This window comes from Conger conger, chromosome 11 (assembly GCF_963514075.1).
Source record: "Conger conger chromosome 11, fConCon1.1, whole genome shotgun sequence".
In the NCBI taxonomy this organism is placed as follows: Eukaryota; Metazoa; Chordata; class Actinopteri; order Anguilliformes; family Congridae; genus Conger; species Conger conger.
Genome location: NC_083770.1, coordinates 47,095,680 through 47,110,679, shown reverse-complemented (window position 1 = coordinate 47,110,679; position 15,000 = coordinate 47,095,680). Strand labels below are relative to the sequence as shown.

At 50.7% G+C, this 15,000-nt stretch overlaps 1 protein-coding gene across 5 annotated transcripts in view; it reads left to right on the top strand.

Moving 5' to 3' along the window:
• The window catches only part of osbp2b (oxysterol binding protein 2b), an 89,771-nt gene that overhangs the window by 30,259 nt on the left and 44,512 nt on the right, over window positions 1-15,000 (top strand). The window contains exon 1 of one of the 5 annotated variants that reach the window (XM_061260008.1): window positions 9,618-9,707. The exons of the other annotated variants lie outside the window; for them this stretch is intronic. Within the exon in view, the coding sequence (XP_061115992.1) occupies window positions 9,629-9,707 (79 nt within the window). The 5' untranslated portion in view covers window positions 9,618-9,628. Of the gene's footprint in view, window positions 1-9,617; window positions 9,708-15,000 lie in introns of those variants that run through there. 5 annotated transcript variants of the gene reach the window in all.

The following is a 15,000-nucleotide window of genomic DNA, read 5'->3' as shown; positions in this document are numbered from 1 at the left end:
CTTTCATTCACAAGCCACAAGTCACAAGATGGTGGCTTTCATTCACAAGCCACAAGTCACAAGATGGTGGCTTTCATTCACAAGCCACAAGTCACAAGACGGTGGCCTTCATTCACAAGTCATTTATTATGTAGAGCAGCACAAGAGATCCGCCATGTTTGGCCTGTCTGAGGAGCAGCCGGCAGCGTGTCATTAGCGCAGGGCGATAAGTACCTGCAAGTCACAGATTCTTCCTCAGAAGGTTTACTGTTCCGCCTCTGGGGCGGGTTCCAGCTGGGCCCGGGCCAGGTTTGGGGAGGGGTAAAGCACTTGGCCGGGGGTAACAAGGGGCAGGCAGGAATGCAAAGCAGCCCCTGAGGACGCCCCCCCCCCCCCTCCCCCGTGGGAATCTGGGGGCTAATTCTTCACCGTGAGGTGGTGTGAGATCTGACAGTGGGGGAGTGAGTGGGGGTGTCTGACCCCGCCCTCTCCAGAACACGGCCGCTAAACCCGCTACGGCCCGCTGCCCCCCCCCCCCCCCCCCTCTGGCCTGCACGGGGGCCTCACGGCTCTGCGCGGGGCTTGGGAACGCTTGGGAACGTGTGTGGGAGGAATCGGGAGAGAGAGGGCGAGGTCTTCTGGTCGGCTGAAGAGGAAGGGCGCGGGGCGCCTCTATCCGATTGGCTCGGTGTCGGGTTTTTTGTCAGAAAGGGGAGTGTTTCGTGCCGTGGTGTGGTGTGGTGTGAGCAGCTCTGCTGCGTACTGTCTCCAGCGGGATTAGTTCGGCTCGTTCGCTTGTAAAGGCGCGGTGAATCTTTTTGGGGGCGAGTGAGAGGGCTGCGGGTTCAAATCCCACCTCCGAAGCAAAGCAAAGCAAATCTCTGACTCCTTCCACATCCCCCTCTGTGCCCGGGGAGGCGCGGAGCACATTACAGTGATGGAACGTGCCGGAGAAACGCTTCGCATTAGCGATAAAGACCGGTTAAAAATAGACAGAGGGCACGTTAATTGGGATCACTGCGAGGTGTCAGGGGAAAACCCCGGGCGCTTTCATCGGTGGGACGGTTGCTCTCGTTCCAGATCTGGGCCCATTATTTGGCTAAATAATGTCACAGTGTGAAACTTGAATTCAGGTTACGATCGCACACTTTTAATAATAAAAAAGCTCCAAGCGCCAACCTAGTTTGCCAACCGGAGGAGGCACAATGAGATTTAATTCGCGGATTTATAGACACGGAAGAAATATGGAAATATAACAATGTGTAGTATAACAATAATGCAATAATAGTTTAACAGCAATAGTAGTATTTCGAATAGTCATAACTTTGCCTTAACTCCTCCAACGCATAATTCAATTATACAAATGATTTACAAACACAGCAACAAGCCAAGAATACAGATAACTGCACAAAACATTATTTTGTGTTCACGCTTTTCATAATGTTTGATAATGAGATGATATATCAGGGATAACTAGAAAAGGAACTTTGAGAACAATGTTTAAGCTGGCTTTCAAAAGCCAATATTGAGATGCACGTCAGCTCGCAAGAATTATAGCGAACAGAAAACTAATATTAGTTTGACTTGAACTTGCTTTGGTGTTACTCACCTTGCCAGTGATTTTGTCCTTTCAAAGTTTCGCAAGACGGACGTTTCATTGGCTTGTGACAGCAGCCTATTGTGACATCAGCTGCGTGTTGCTCGGATACCGAAAGTTCCATCAGTGTCAATCAACGGGACAGTTTCTGATGTAGCTGAAGCCTCTGGCCGAAGCTGGCAAGTCTGGCTGAAGAGGAGGGGCGCTGTACCGAACGTTGAAAGGGAATAATGACGAGAACAGGGAGTGCTTTTTCAAGCTGGCATAATGAGAGTGGAAGCCCAGCTCTTCTTTTTAAAATGGTGGACTGTGCTGCTTCACCTCTTCCTGCAGAAAACAGACGTTTTCCCGATGCTATTTCGCCAATTTCAGAAGCGGAAACGTAAAGATGTCTGAAGCAGGGGTTCTGAAACCCCCCGCCCCACACATGCGCACACACACACACACACACACACAAGCACACACACACACAAACAAACACACGCGCACACAAGCGCACCTCAGTTTTTTTTTAATCAAGCTGTTAATCACTCTTCGTTGGGTGGCACCTGATTTAGCAGACGCAAAACCTTTTCGCTCACGCAAAGCTAATAACACAACCAATGATTGGTGCAAAGGCTACCAGGAGTCCAGGACCAATTGTTGATCATGATATTGGTTTACACCTGCTAAAGGTCTGAGTAGATCAGGCCCTTGGTGTCTCTCTTGTGATGATTGGTGAGGTGACTCTTTTAAGAATAGCTACATGTGCAATGGTTACCCTATGTGCCCTATGTTCAGATCCCAGGACATTTCATCAGATAAAGTGATGTTCTCATGTAATATGCTGTATGGTGAATGTTTTCCTTTCGAAAACGGTTTTAAATTGATGAAGTGATATGCTGGAGCTCCACACACCGAGTCTCAGCACTGTCTGGAGCTCCACAGACACTGAGTCTCAGCACTGTCTGGAGCTCCTCACACTGAGTCTCAGCGCTGTCTGGAGCTCCACACACACTGAGTCTCAGCGCTGCCTGGAGCTCCGCTGAGCGACAGGCCCAGTGTCTCAGCAGCACTGGGGGCCTAACGGGCTGTGGTATAAATATTATGACATGCGTTTGAGAGGAGCCTCTGGGAGGGCACACTGCAGGGCCTCCGTGAGTAATGCTCTTATTCTGCTCCGTCGTCTTCCTCACCGGTGTCCTCACAGGCCGGCAGTGCTGTGAGCTGAGCTGGTCGCCGAGCAAACCGCCCCGATCCGAGAGCGAAAAGCAGCCATTTATAAGACTGGATTAAGCCAATTACAGAGGCGTGTGTGTCGGTCCCAGCTCCGGGGAGGAGGAATGGGTCACGCTTCACGACTGAGGTCCATGTGCAAATCACCGTTCTGCTCTCCTGGTGCACTGTGGGAATCCTGATGCATTGCTTACTCGTCGAGACAGGGCTCTGTCTTTGCAGAGGAAATATACGCGGTGCGTTTTCTTGCCCTAGCTTTTACATTGTGGGCGTCACAGCTAATATACAGCGTATGTATTTTCTGCTGTTTTCGCATGCATTAAAAATAGCGTCACCATATTCAGTGAAGATATCAGCGCTCTGTGTTTTGGCCTGTATCAAACATGGGCCATTTCCAATTACATTAGCCTCAGATGCAGTTTGGCTTCATTTCTCATGTATCGTTCCAGTGCGTGTGACAGTGTGTGTGTGCTGCCGTTAAACGGCTCCGTGGAACAGCTCTGTGCTGCCCGCAGGGCCCTGGACTGGCCTCCACTCCACACAGATGCCATTTCCACGGTGACGGATTATGATGGATTTGTGGCACAAGTTGCCAGGGGCGGAGATGTGGGATTGTGGCCCAGATTCAGGTGCAGAGTGTGCGGTGGGTACTGGAAAGCCCCCCTGAGAGATGGAGAGAGCTGCCAGGCGGCCTGTGTCTGTGTGTCTGTGCGCGGGGGAAAAGGCAGATGACGGATAGACCTTTTCCGCGCTGACTGGCAGCTGTAATCGCTTCTAACCTAATCTTGTGTCCCTGTCGAGGCCCTAACCTTTTAAAGAGAAGATGTTTTGGAATGTTGTCAGTGTTCTGGAACGTCTTCGCTTTCAGTTTGCCGGCCGTGATTGTGACATCAGCATTAGAACGTTCCGTTGAGAACGTTCTGATCCCGTGTTTGCGACCTCACGCTTTAACTGGTTAGCGGGTGAGATTTGATTTCGTTCCCCCAGAAGAGGTGCAGATTCACGTGGGTTTTTGATTCCTCACCCACCCCAGAGAATCACAGATTGTGAAACGCCTCCTTATTCCAGATATATTACTCCTGTTTGGAGGAATAGTGGATCTCATCCCGAAGGACGTTGTGATTTCTCTCTGATAAGAAAGTGTCTGGCATTTTGATTGGTTTTCGTCCCTCGAGTGAACACGTGGGAGAGCGAAGTTTCTTCCCAAATAACTAGTGATTTACTACAGAACGTCTCAAGCACTGAGTCTCAACAGAGCATGATTTCTGGGGAACTGAATTAGCTTTCTATATAAACCCCATTCAGTAATGCCAAGACAATGCATACGGATACTTTTTATTTCCGAAAAATGAATCCGTGATGTTCAGAAAATGAGATTAGTGGGGGGGGGGGGAGTGAGCTGCCATTGGCACTTTGACTGGGTATTATTCCTGCCCTATAGAGAAACACTGCCACCACCCCAGGTTCAGAAAGTAAAAGTCTAGCCCGGTATTTTATTCCGGTCACGTGGACTGGCTAATTGTCTCAGTTCTTCAGCCAAGAGGCAGTGCTAATGAGGGGTCTCGGCTGGCTGAGTTCACGGGTGACGGAGAGACACGGCAGGACTTTTACTGTCCGAGCGCAGGACTTTACACCTCCGCCTGTGCTTAGCGGCTGGCCTGACTCCCGCCTCCATTACGGCCTGACTCCACAGACCGCTTCCTTGCGTGAGCTCCAGTGCTAGGCCTGCCGGCTTGCGTGCTGATTAGTGGAGGGAGGCTTGCGTGCTGATTGGTGGAGGGAACCACCGCTGGGGACTCTTTTAATTGATTGTCGGCACCCATGAATCCATTAATAACAATCACCTTAAAATCTCATTTATAGGCCTATGAAAATTAACTTTCCTTTGGTTGAGGGGATTTGTGTCTAAGGATAGAGAAACATCTCTCTAATCTAAAATCTGATCACCCAACTAGATGACATTGAACATTGAAATGGTCTATTGAAATTGAATCAATAAAATTAATCATCCTTGTTAACGATTAACTGTTGATGTGTGAGAGCCTCATGGGGCTGGCGAGGGGTGATGATGTCATCGGCAGTGAGCAGTGACATCATTATAAAGCACTGAGTCTCCTTTCACTTCCTCCTTCCTTTATTCTTTGTTTTTCCTTTAAACGGCAAAGGTTCATTGACCTTTCATAGAGCTGTGCCCCAGTGGTCTCAGAACTGCCTTTGCCTCTTAGCTGTCCTCCCTGGCGTAAAATCCTGCTGTGACCAGTGTGAAATACCAGCTACCAGCTGTTTCAAAACATAGCTTGAGCTGGTCAAACCATGTTGAGTATGGAGCTGGTCTGAACTGATCAAACAGCTACCAGCTGTTTCAAAACCTAGCTTGAGGGGAAGGTCACGTGTATCATCCCCCATGGTGGATATGTGTATGTATCCTGAACAAACTTGCAGTTTGGCGGACATTTTGGTTTCCCAAGCAGGGGAAAGCTGGACTGTTTGGTCACATAGCTTCAGCTTGCCTCTACTGAAATGCGTTTGAATCACGCTGGAGTGTTGCTCAGTGTTGCTCAGTGTTGCTCAGTGTTGCTCAGTGTTGCTCAGTGTTGCTGAGGGCCGGCACTGCGGAGTAGAATAGCTGCCGCGTTCGCCTCGGGCCCGAGCCAGTGGAACGGGCCCCTGATCCTGAGTGACCCGGAGCTCCGTGCTGGCCCCTCTCCCGGGGGGCCTGCTGCTGCTGCTTAAGTGTCCTTGGGTACAGAGATACGTTACATAAATAAAACAACCTCGAGCGCTCAGATATCCTGAATGAACTTGTGCTGTGTGTGTGTGTGTGTGTGTGTGTGTCTGCGCGCGCGTGTGTGTGTGTGTGTGTGTGTGTGTCTGCGTGTGTGTGTCTGCGTGTGTGTGTGTCTGTGTGTGTGTGTGTGTGCGTGTGTCTGCGCGCGCGTGTGTGCGTGCGTGTGTGTGCCCTATCTGTAAAGTGCTTCCTTTACTTAAAAGGATAGTTTGCTCTCTGTGCTTTTTTGTATATTATTGTAGTTATATTATTGCAATTATTGCTCCCCCCCTGGAGCAATAATTGTGAATACATTAGGCATTACAATTTGAATGATATAATTTGTTAATGTGTGCAGCCTCTGGAAACATAACATCGCTGAACAAGCTACCTTGAGAGCTAATTGGAGTTTTAGACCTCCAATTTTAGACTCTGCAGGTCTAGACCACAGACCCCAGAGTCACTGTAGAGCTGGCAGGACATTGTGCACTTCTGTAAGGCATTAATTGTACACAAGAGCAGTCAGGACCAATGAAAAACACCCTAACACTGGCACGACGTCAGAAAAGCCCCGAGATTGAGCTGTGTCTGTGAATGGAGAGGCAGGGATTTTTTATGCGGTTTCCGTGTGGTTTCCATGTGGTTTCGTGTGGTTTCCGTGTGGTTTCCGTGTGGTTTACATGGGGAAGGACGCCGGCCTGGGAGGCGGAGCTTGTCCCCGGCCCTCACTCTGTGGTCACATGACTCCGGAGGGCGGTCCCCCTCCCTCTCCTCCCCCCAGTCTCTTCCTCCTTCACGTGCCCTCTACAGAACACCTCCTTTCATCCTGACTCCTTCTCTGAGCCATCTTTCCTTTAATCTGCTCTCCCTCCCTCCCCCCCCTCCCCTCCTCCAGTCCTCCTCCTCTCCGCGCCCCCTCTCCCCCTCTACAACGGCCCCTGTAGCCCCTCAGCGACGGGGTTGCTCCCGCTAGTGGCAGCCGTGGCACCAAGTCGCTGCGTTAGTGCAGATAATTGTACCGTTATAATAAATTGTCTCTGTCGCTCTGCGCTCTGTAATTTACATTGCAGCGTAGCATTAGGTAAATTAGCCATCGGAGCAGATGTTGCAGCAACAGCGTCGGAGGCAAGGAGAAACAGCCGCGACACCCACAATTATTCCGGAAGGTTCTCCCAGCGGGATGCTACCTGGGACCCAACGTGTGTGTGTGTGTGCAGAGACTTACCTGCTCTAATCTGAGCCCACTCTTTCTCCCAGTGGGAATACTACCTGGGACACGCAACCCAAAGTGCCTGTGTATGCCAAACCTTACCTGTTCTTGTCTGTGAGCCTACTCTTTTAACAGCCCTCTGGAAGTTTCCTCGCTGACACACAGTGTCGGCGGCGTCGGGCGAAGTCCTGGGTTTTTTTTAACGAGGCTCTCTAATTAGCCCGGGCTCTCTGTAAACAGGGGCTTCTGGGAGGGATCAGTGGAGCCCACGTCTGCCCTGGAGGTCAACCACTGTCTGCATGATGCAGCGTCGGTGTCATTTATCACCCGGGTGCTCTGCTGTGCGTCGGTACGTGCTGCCGTCGAGCCTGACCTCGAACTCTTGTGGTTGAGAAGCTCCTGGACCTGTGTGTGTGTGTGTGTGTGTGTGTGTGCGCATATCTGCATGTGCATATGTGTGTGTGTGTGTGCGCATATCTGCATATGTGCATATGTGTGTGTGTTTGTGTGTGCATATGTGTGTGTGTGTGTGTGTGTGTGTGTGTGTGTGCGCGCATATCTGCATGTGTGCGTGTGTGTGTTTGTGTGTGCATATGTGTGCATATGTGTGTGTGTGTGTGTGCGCATATCTGCATATGTGCGTGTGTGTGTGTGTTTGTGTGTGCATATGTGTTTGTGTGCGTGTGTTTGTGTGCGTGTGTGTGTGTATGTGTGTGTGCATATGTTTGTGTGTGTGTGTTTGTGTGCGTGTGTGTGTGTGTTTGTGTGTATTTGTGTGTGCATGTGTGTGCATATGTGTGTGTGTGTGTGTGTGTGTGTTTGTGTGTGTTTGTGTGTGCATTTGTGTGCGTGTGTTTGTGTGCGTGTGTGTGTGTGTATGTGTGTGTGCATATGTTTGTGTGTGTGTGTTTGTGTGCGTGTGTGTGTGTTTGTGTGCGTGTGTGTGTGTGTGTTTGTGTGTATTTGTGTGTGCATATGTGTGCGTGTGTGTGCATATATGTGTGTGTGTGTGTGTGTGTGTGTGTTTGTGTGTGCATTTGTGTGCGTGTGTTTGTGTGCGTGTGTGTGTGTGTATGTGTGTGTGCATATGTTTGTGTGTGTGTGTTTGTGTGCGTGTGTGTGTGTGTGTTTGTGTGTTTGTGTGCGTGCGTGTGCGTGTGTGTGTGTTTGTGTGTGTTTGTGTTTGTGTGTATTTGTGTGTGCATATGTGTGTGTGTGTTTGTGTGTGTGTGTGCATATGTGTGTGTGTATGTGTGTGTGCATATGTGTGCGTGTGTGTGTGCATATGTGTGCGTGTGTGTGTGTGTGTGTGTGTTTGTGTGTTTGTGTGTGTGCGTGTGTGTGTGTGTGTGTGCATATGTGTGCGTGTGTGTGTGCATATGTGTGCGTGTGTGATACAGAGAGACATAGGGGCAGATACACACAGCCTGCCTGTGTTGTGAGAACTCATTGAGCTGGATGCAGCACAGTAACCCTCCGCTGTACTGAAGCGCTCCCCGTCCTGTTCTGTGCTCTATTGAGAGCCGTTTGATCACCTTTCCGCCATATCTGCGCCTGTTAAACAGTGTCTGGAGTTCTGTCGTAGTTGAGAGCTGGCTGAGGGTCCAGAAAAGATTAGATTAAGAAAAGAAAAAACAAATAAGGGCTCCTTGACCTCTGCTGTACCTGAAGCGAGTGGTGATGCAATTCCATCTGGAAAACTCTCTCCCCCCCCGAGACAGATACTGTACCGCACGTGCACGCTCTCGCGCACGTGCACGCTCTCGCACACGTGCACACTCTCGCGCACGTGCACGCTCTCGCACACGTGCACTGCGTTGCCCTGGCAGGCTGTGTCCTCTCTCTCACAGTCCTCCAGCAGTGCCCTCCTGAAGCCGTTAAGTGTTGGCTCGCGCCGTCAAACAGGAAGGAGGGGGGCAGGAGGAATGAGCAGGAAGCAGTGCATTGTGGTCCGGGTCCTATGGATGACTGGCGACTGCCCCGTCTCTCTCCCTCCCTCCCTCCCTCCCTCTCTCTCTCTCTCTCTCCCTCCCTCCCTCCCTCTCCCTTTCTTTCTCTTTTGCTCTCTGCACTGCATTGAGAGATGCAGAGGAGCACGTGGAGGGGAATGGCTAATGTGCTGTGTGTGTGTGTGTGTGTGTGTGTGTGTGTGAGAGAATGTGAGTGTGTGTGTGTGTGTGTGTGTGTGTGTGTGTGTGTGTGTGTGTGTGTGTGAGAATGTGAGTGTGTGTGTGTGTGTGTCAGAGAGAATGTGCGTGTGTGTGTGTGTGTGTGTCAGAGGGTATATGTCTTTGAGTGAGTGAGAACATGCACGTGTGAGCAAGGGCGTGTGTGTGTGTGTGCACATGTGTTTGAGTGTGTGTGTGAAGCACTGAGAGTGAGATATGCTAGCACTTGCTATCAATGCTAAGCTACACAATGCTAGCACCAAGGCATAGCCAGCGTAAGTGTGTGTGTGTGTGCGTGTGTATGTGTGTGTGTGAGAGAGTGTGTGTGTGTGTGTACAGGCGTGCGAGCGTGTATGTGTATGTCTGTGTGTGTGAGGCAAAGACTGAAAGCAAGATTTGCTAGCAATGCTAAGCTACAGAATGCTAGCACAGTGGGGTAGCCTGCATCTCTCTCTGCCAGCGTGAGTGAGTGTGTTTGTGTGTGTGTGTGTGTGTGTGTGTGTGTGTGTGTGTGTGTGTGTATACGTACGTACGTACGGGCGTGCGCGTGTGTGTGTGTGTGTGTGGCGGGTGCTGAATAAGGAGAACCCCCCCCCCCCCTCCCCTCCCCCCCGTCAGCAGGACGGTGTAGAGCCACACCGCTCTCTCCTCCTCCTCCTCCTCCTCCTCCTCCTGCTCCGGCCTGCAGAGCGATGAAGGGCCGGGGATGCTGGGAGCCGGCGGCCATGCGCTCCTTCTGCGCCTCCTCCTGCCTGAGTAAACTCACCCGGGGTCAGTACCCCCGACCCCTCCCCTCCCCTCCCCTCCCCCCTCATCTCCATCCCTCCGCCAGGTCGGACGGGCCTCTCCGTCTCCCTCCATCTCTCTCTTTAACCTTGCCTTTTCTCCCTTTGTTTTCGTGTGTGTGGAGGGGAAATGCAGGAAAATGCAGTCCGTCTCTCCCTCTCCCTCTCTCTCTCCCTCTCTCTCTCTCCTCCTCGTTCCCTTGCTTCCGTCGCGTTTCCGCGGACGCTGCCGCAGTCTGCCGACCAACCCCATCTTCCTCATCTTCCTCCTCCTCCTTGTCCTCATGCCGGGGTTTGAAACGCGGGACGCTGACAAGCGACTCTCTCTGGCATCCTCGCTCGCTCGCTCGCTCACTCCCCTCCCTCTCCCTCTCCCTCTCCCTCTCTCTGATGTGCTGCATGTGTCCGGGGTACAGCTGTGTGATGCTAGCGTTAGCGTGAGCCTCTCGTTGCCATGTCGATGTGTGGAGCGCGGCTGGGTGTGCATGCACGTGTGCGAGAGAGGGGGAAGAGGGGGGTGAGGGGTTTGTACAGTACGCTGTGTGCGCATGTCCGCTACAGCGGGAGAGAGAGAGAGCTGTAGAGGACACAGGGGCACTGTTCAGCTGAAAGAACAAGAATTTCAGTCTTGTACTAAGATCTTAAGATCTTTTTTTTTTTGGAGAAAATATGAGCTTGTTTTAAGTTACTGTTTGCTTGACAAGTGTAATTTTCTTATTCCACTGGCAAATCCTGAACTGAGCTAAACTGTCTTCTGTCATTGGCAATATTTTTGTCATATTTAGCAAAAAAGTAAAATAAATAATATTTTAAGTCTCTATAAACTGTGAAATATTTGTTATACACACCTGAAGGCTCATTTACATGTGACATACAGCACTCGTACATATGGTAAATATGTGTATTTGTGTTTTAAGGGGGTATAGGCTGTCTGTGAAATTGACATGGGCGCACTGATGTAGTGTGTATTGTTCATTTTACGATGATGAGGGAGACTTGATTGGTTTTGATTTGTAAATCGTTAGAAAGTCCCGAGAGATTCTTCTGTGGGTCTGAATGCAAATGGAGGATGATGTGTCATGACCTCTGTGTTTGTGTGTGTGTGTGTGTGTGCGTGTATACATGTGTGTATGTTTGTGTATGCACACTCCTGTATGTGTGTGTGTGTGTGTGTGTGTGTGTGTGTGTGTGTGTGTGTGTGTCTTTTTAAAGATCTGACTGTCCACTGTCCTTGTCCTCACATGACAGCATGCATTCTTTACTTGTACTGTGTGTGTGTGTGTGTGTTTGTGTGTGTGTATGTGTGTGTGTCTTGATAATGTGACATACTTGTGACATAGAGGCAGTGCAGGTGCATTGTGGGCCAGTTGTTTGTAACGCGTGTGTGTGCTGAAATGTTTGTGACAGAGGCAGTGCAGGTGCATTGTGGGCCGGTTGTTTGTAGCGCGTGTGTGTGCTGAAATGTTTGTGACAGAGGCCGTGCAGGTGCATTGTGGGCCGGTTGTTTGTGGAGCGTGCGTGCCCTTGGTGGAGCAGCTGCAGGGTGGCCTGATTCGGTGCAGAAATGTGGGTCAGCAGTCTGCTGGCGCTGGTTTTGAGGGTTCCCACGGTGAACCCCGCGTCTTTGGCTTTATTTCCGCTCTCCTCCTGACGGTGCTGTAATCCAGCGCCCGGTGAACGGCACGCGGGTTTCTCTCCTCCCTCTCTGACGTGGCGCTGGGTGAGGAGGACCCCCGCGGGCCCCCGTAAGCTGACCCACGCGGGAGAGCGGCTCCGTTTCGGCGGGGACAGCCTGACGCTCCGTGTGAGCTCATGATCCCACCACCCCCGCCAGCCATGGCAGCAGAGACCTCCCCTTCTCCATCTCTCCTGCCTCCTGTGTCTTTACCTCATCCTCTCATCCTCTCTCTCTCTGCCTCTCTCACCTGTCATCATCACCTCTTTTCTCTCCCTCTCTCTCATTCTCTTTTAATCTTTCTGTTCCTCGTCCTCTCCTCCTCTTTCTTTCTCCCTGAATCTCTTCTCTCCATCTCTACCCTCAGACAGGGGTTGTGAAGGCTCTGGGCAGCGGATGTGACTCTGACTTGGGGTCTCAAATCTGGGGAATTAAATCTGGGGTCTCAAATCTCGGGTCTTACATCTGGGGTCTCAAATCTAGGGTCTTACATCTGGGGTCTCAAATCTAGGGTCTTACATCTGGGGTCTCAAATCTGGAGTCTTAAATCTGGGGTCTTAAATATGGGGAATTAAATCTGGGGCCTCAAATCTAGGCTCTTAAATTTGGGGTCTCAAATCTAGGGTCTTGAATCTGTGGTCTTAAATATGGGGAATTAAATCTGGTGTCTCAAATCTAGGCTCTTAAATCTGGGGTCTCAAATCTAGGGTCTTGAATCTGGGGTCTCAAATCGGGGGTGTATAATTTAGGGCTGTAATTCAGGGGCACTAATCTGTGGCCTCGTACTTGGACCCTCACTACAGCGGCAGACTGACCCTTAAACGCCCCACCTTTGGTCTGGAGGCAGAATCCCTCTCTGATGCCCACTTCCCCGTCCCCCTGGACCCTTATCCAGGGCAACTGCAGGGCACTGCCCCGTGGGTCCCAGTGCCATGTGCCCCCCCCCCGGAGGCCCCCCTGGGTCAGCAGCGCTCCCCAGGGCTCGTCTGTGACCACAAACCCCCTGCGGCCGACCGTGCTCCAGTCCTGAGCCTTGGCTGGACCAGTCACAACAAACTGGGGGGACGTTCCCCGGAGTCCTCCCCCCCTCCCATATCACCGGGGCACATTGCAGCAATGGGCTGGGTCCGCAGCTGTGGCTTGGCCTGAGCCAGAAAATTAGTGTGAAATCAACTCCAGACTCTGCCTGTTGCAGTTGTAGCGGTCACGGAGAACAGCAAATGTAGTCGTTTTGATGACTGAACTTTTGGGTTGGCCTTCATTACTCATTATGACATGACAACTGCAGATTTCTACAGCAAACAGCACCACGGTTATTGTGGAATATTTCAGCTTTGCCTCCTTGCTGAAATTTCTGTTGCCCGTGCCCTTGCTGTGCCTCTGAAACTCCTCCGAATTAATACTGTGCAGTTACCAGACTGTGGAGCGGGGCTTCTGCAGCGCCGAGAGAATACACAACTTCTTCTCCTGGCTTTAATCTCTCTTCTCCTTCATACGCGCCGTCACTCACTCCGTGAAGATAGGGCTCCGGCATCGGAGAGCAGCCGGAAAACACGCGGAAGCTCGCGGGCGCTCAAGTGTCTCTGACGAGCTTGCGGCGCACGTGGTAATTACCGCGGAGCTGTTCTTTTATCCGTGTTTTGAAAGTGCTTGCGCCAAAACAGGCTGTCGGAAAAAAACTCGCCGGCTGCAGCACTGTTAGCCGTAGGCTGCTGGAACTAAGGTTCTCCTTCAGCATAAAAAAACGCATTTGAAGCTCAGTGACGGTTCAGTCTGAATTGGAAAGGAGGGTCATGGGACTTCGCTGAAATAGACGCAGATTGTGAATAATTTAAACCGTCAGTCAAGTCCAAATCGCCCTGGAGTGGATTGACAAGCTTGTTAACTTGTGTAAAGTCTGCACGGATGTAGACCGCTTCTCCTCAAGCTCGGTCCGTTCGTCTGAAGGTGCGCTGAAACAAAATGGGAGTGTCACTCATAATGACCAGCAGACAGACAGCATTTTCACTCACACGTTGCTGAGTTAAGTTTTGTTTGAGTTCAGCCTCCACCTTCTCTGTTACTTCACGAAGCAGAGTTGACTCTTCTTTAATATAACTTTCAGCTTGTTGCTGTAGTAATAGAAATCTGGGAGATGAACAGGTCTGTTGTAGGCACAAAGAGCTTCTTTCAGTGAGTGAATGAGAGCCAGTCCATCGCAGCAGCAGTAAATATAATTATGGTCTGCTATTTATTACTGCTCTGGTCCTCTCCTCGGGGTTTATAGGCTGTCCGTGTCTGAGCAAAAACAGTTTTCTTTCCCGGAGCTTAGGGGATCCCTGGCCTCGTCGTTTCATTTCATTTCAGAGTTTACTGAGATCGATTCCATCCCCCCCTCCCCTCCTATCTCTGCTGTTTTATCGACGGGGACCTGTTGCGCCAAATTACTCGGGCTCCCTCTCTCTCACTCGCGAAATGTCACGGTGACAGGCTCCGTGATGGGTCCCCCATCCCCGCCCACGCCTCGCCCGTTTCCGCCGGCGAAGAGGCCATTAAATCTCCCGACAGTCTCCCCGTGTGCTCTGCCGCTCCGCGAAACGCTGACGGCGGGGCCGCCCCAGACGGACACCCTCGTTTCTTCCACCCACGCGTCGCCATGGTAAAACATGCCGTCCTGCTTACAGACCGCGAGCGGCGAAGCTATCTTGTTTTTCAAACGTAACGGTTGTAACGTTAGACAAAACGCGATCTCTTAAGACTGTCTGGATGTGTACAGGGTCACTGTCACACACGACTGACTGGGCAAGTCTAACTTATATGAGATAACGTCTGTTTATATGATAACTAGCGTGTGTCTCAGGTGTCCAATCGGCACAGTAGAAATGTGTCTGCCTTTGAGGGCTGTCGGCTATGTGCTTTAAAAGCTAACACTTGCGATTTTATAGGCTGAACTTCTCAATTAAAAATACTTAATTACTCATTGCAGAGAACCTGTATTGAATCCAAAGCTTTAATTAGGTGTAGCTTATATGCGCTCTGAATATCGTAAAGGTGAGACGGATGATGATTGTTGCAGCCCAGTGTGCCGAGCTCCTGTGCTTTTGGGAAGGGGGAGATCGGCAGGGACACACGGAGGTGCCGAATTTCCATTCGGCAGATGATCGCTAATTAAAATCCACACTCCGGTGCCCAGCAAATTCCGCGAAATGCTACACTCTGTTCTCTGTGTGCTCCCAACTAATCCTCATGCTTCGCCACTGTTGATTTCAGTATCCGCGACTTCAGTATCCGCTCTCTGAATATTAAATCATTGCAAGTCTTGCAAGTTATCCAGAGGTAGAATTCAATCCACAGTATTTTTAGTTGCCTGACACTAAAATTGAGAGTGAAGGAATGTGTGTGTGTTTTTTTAAGTTAGCCACACTGGAAGCGTTTGGATAGGCTGTCGTTCAATACAGTACACTCTGAGAAAAAATATATATAATTTTGCTTGTCTCCCTAGAGCAGGGGTCGGCAACCCTGGTCCTGGAGAGCTGGCTTTTGTCGTTACTCAGCACTTAATTGATCGATTAAAGCAGTGGATTACACAGTTAACTCGCCTCACCTGGTTTCTTGGGTATGAATC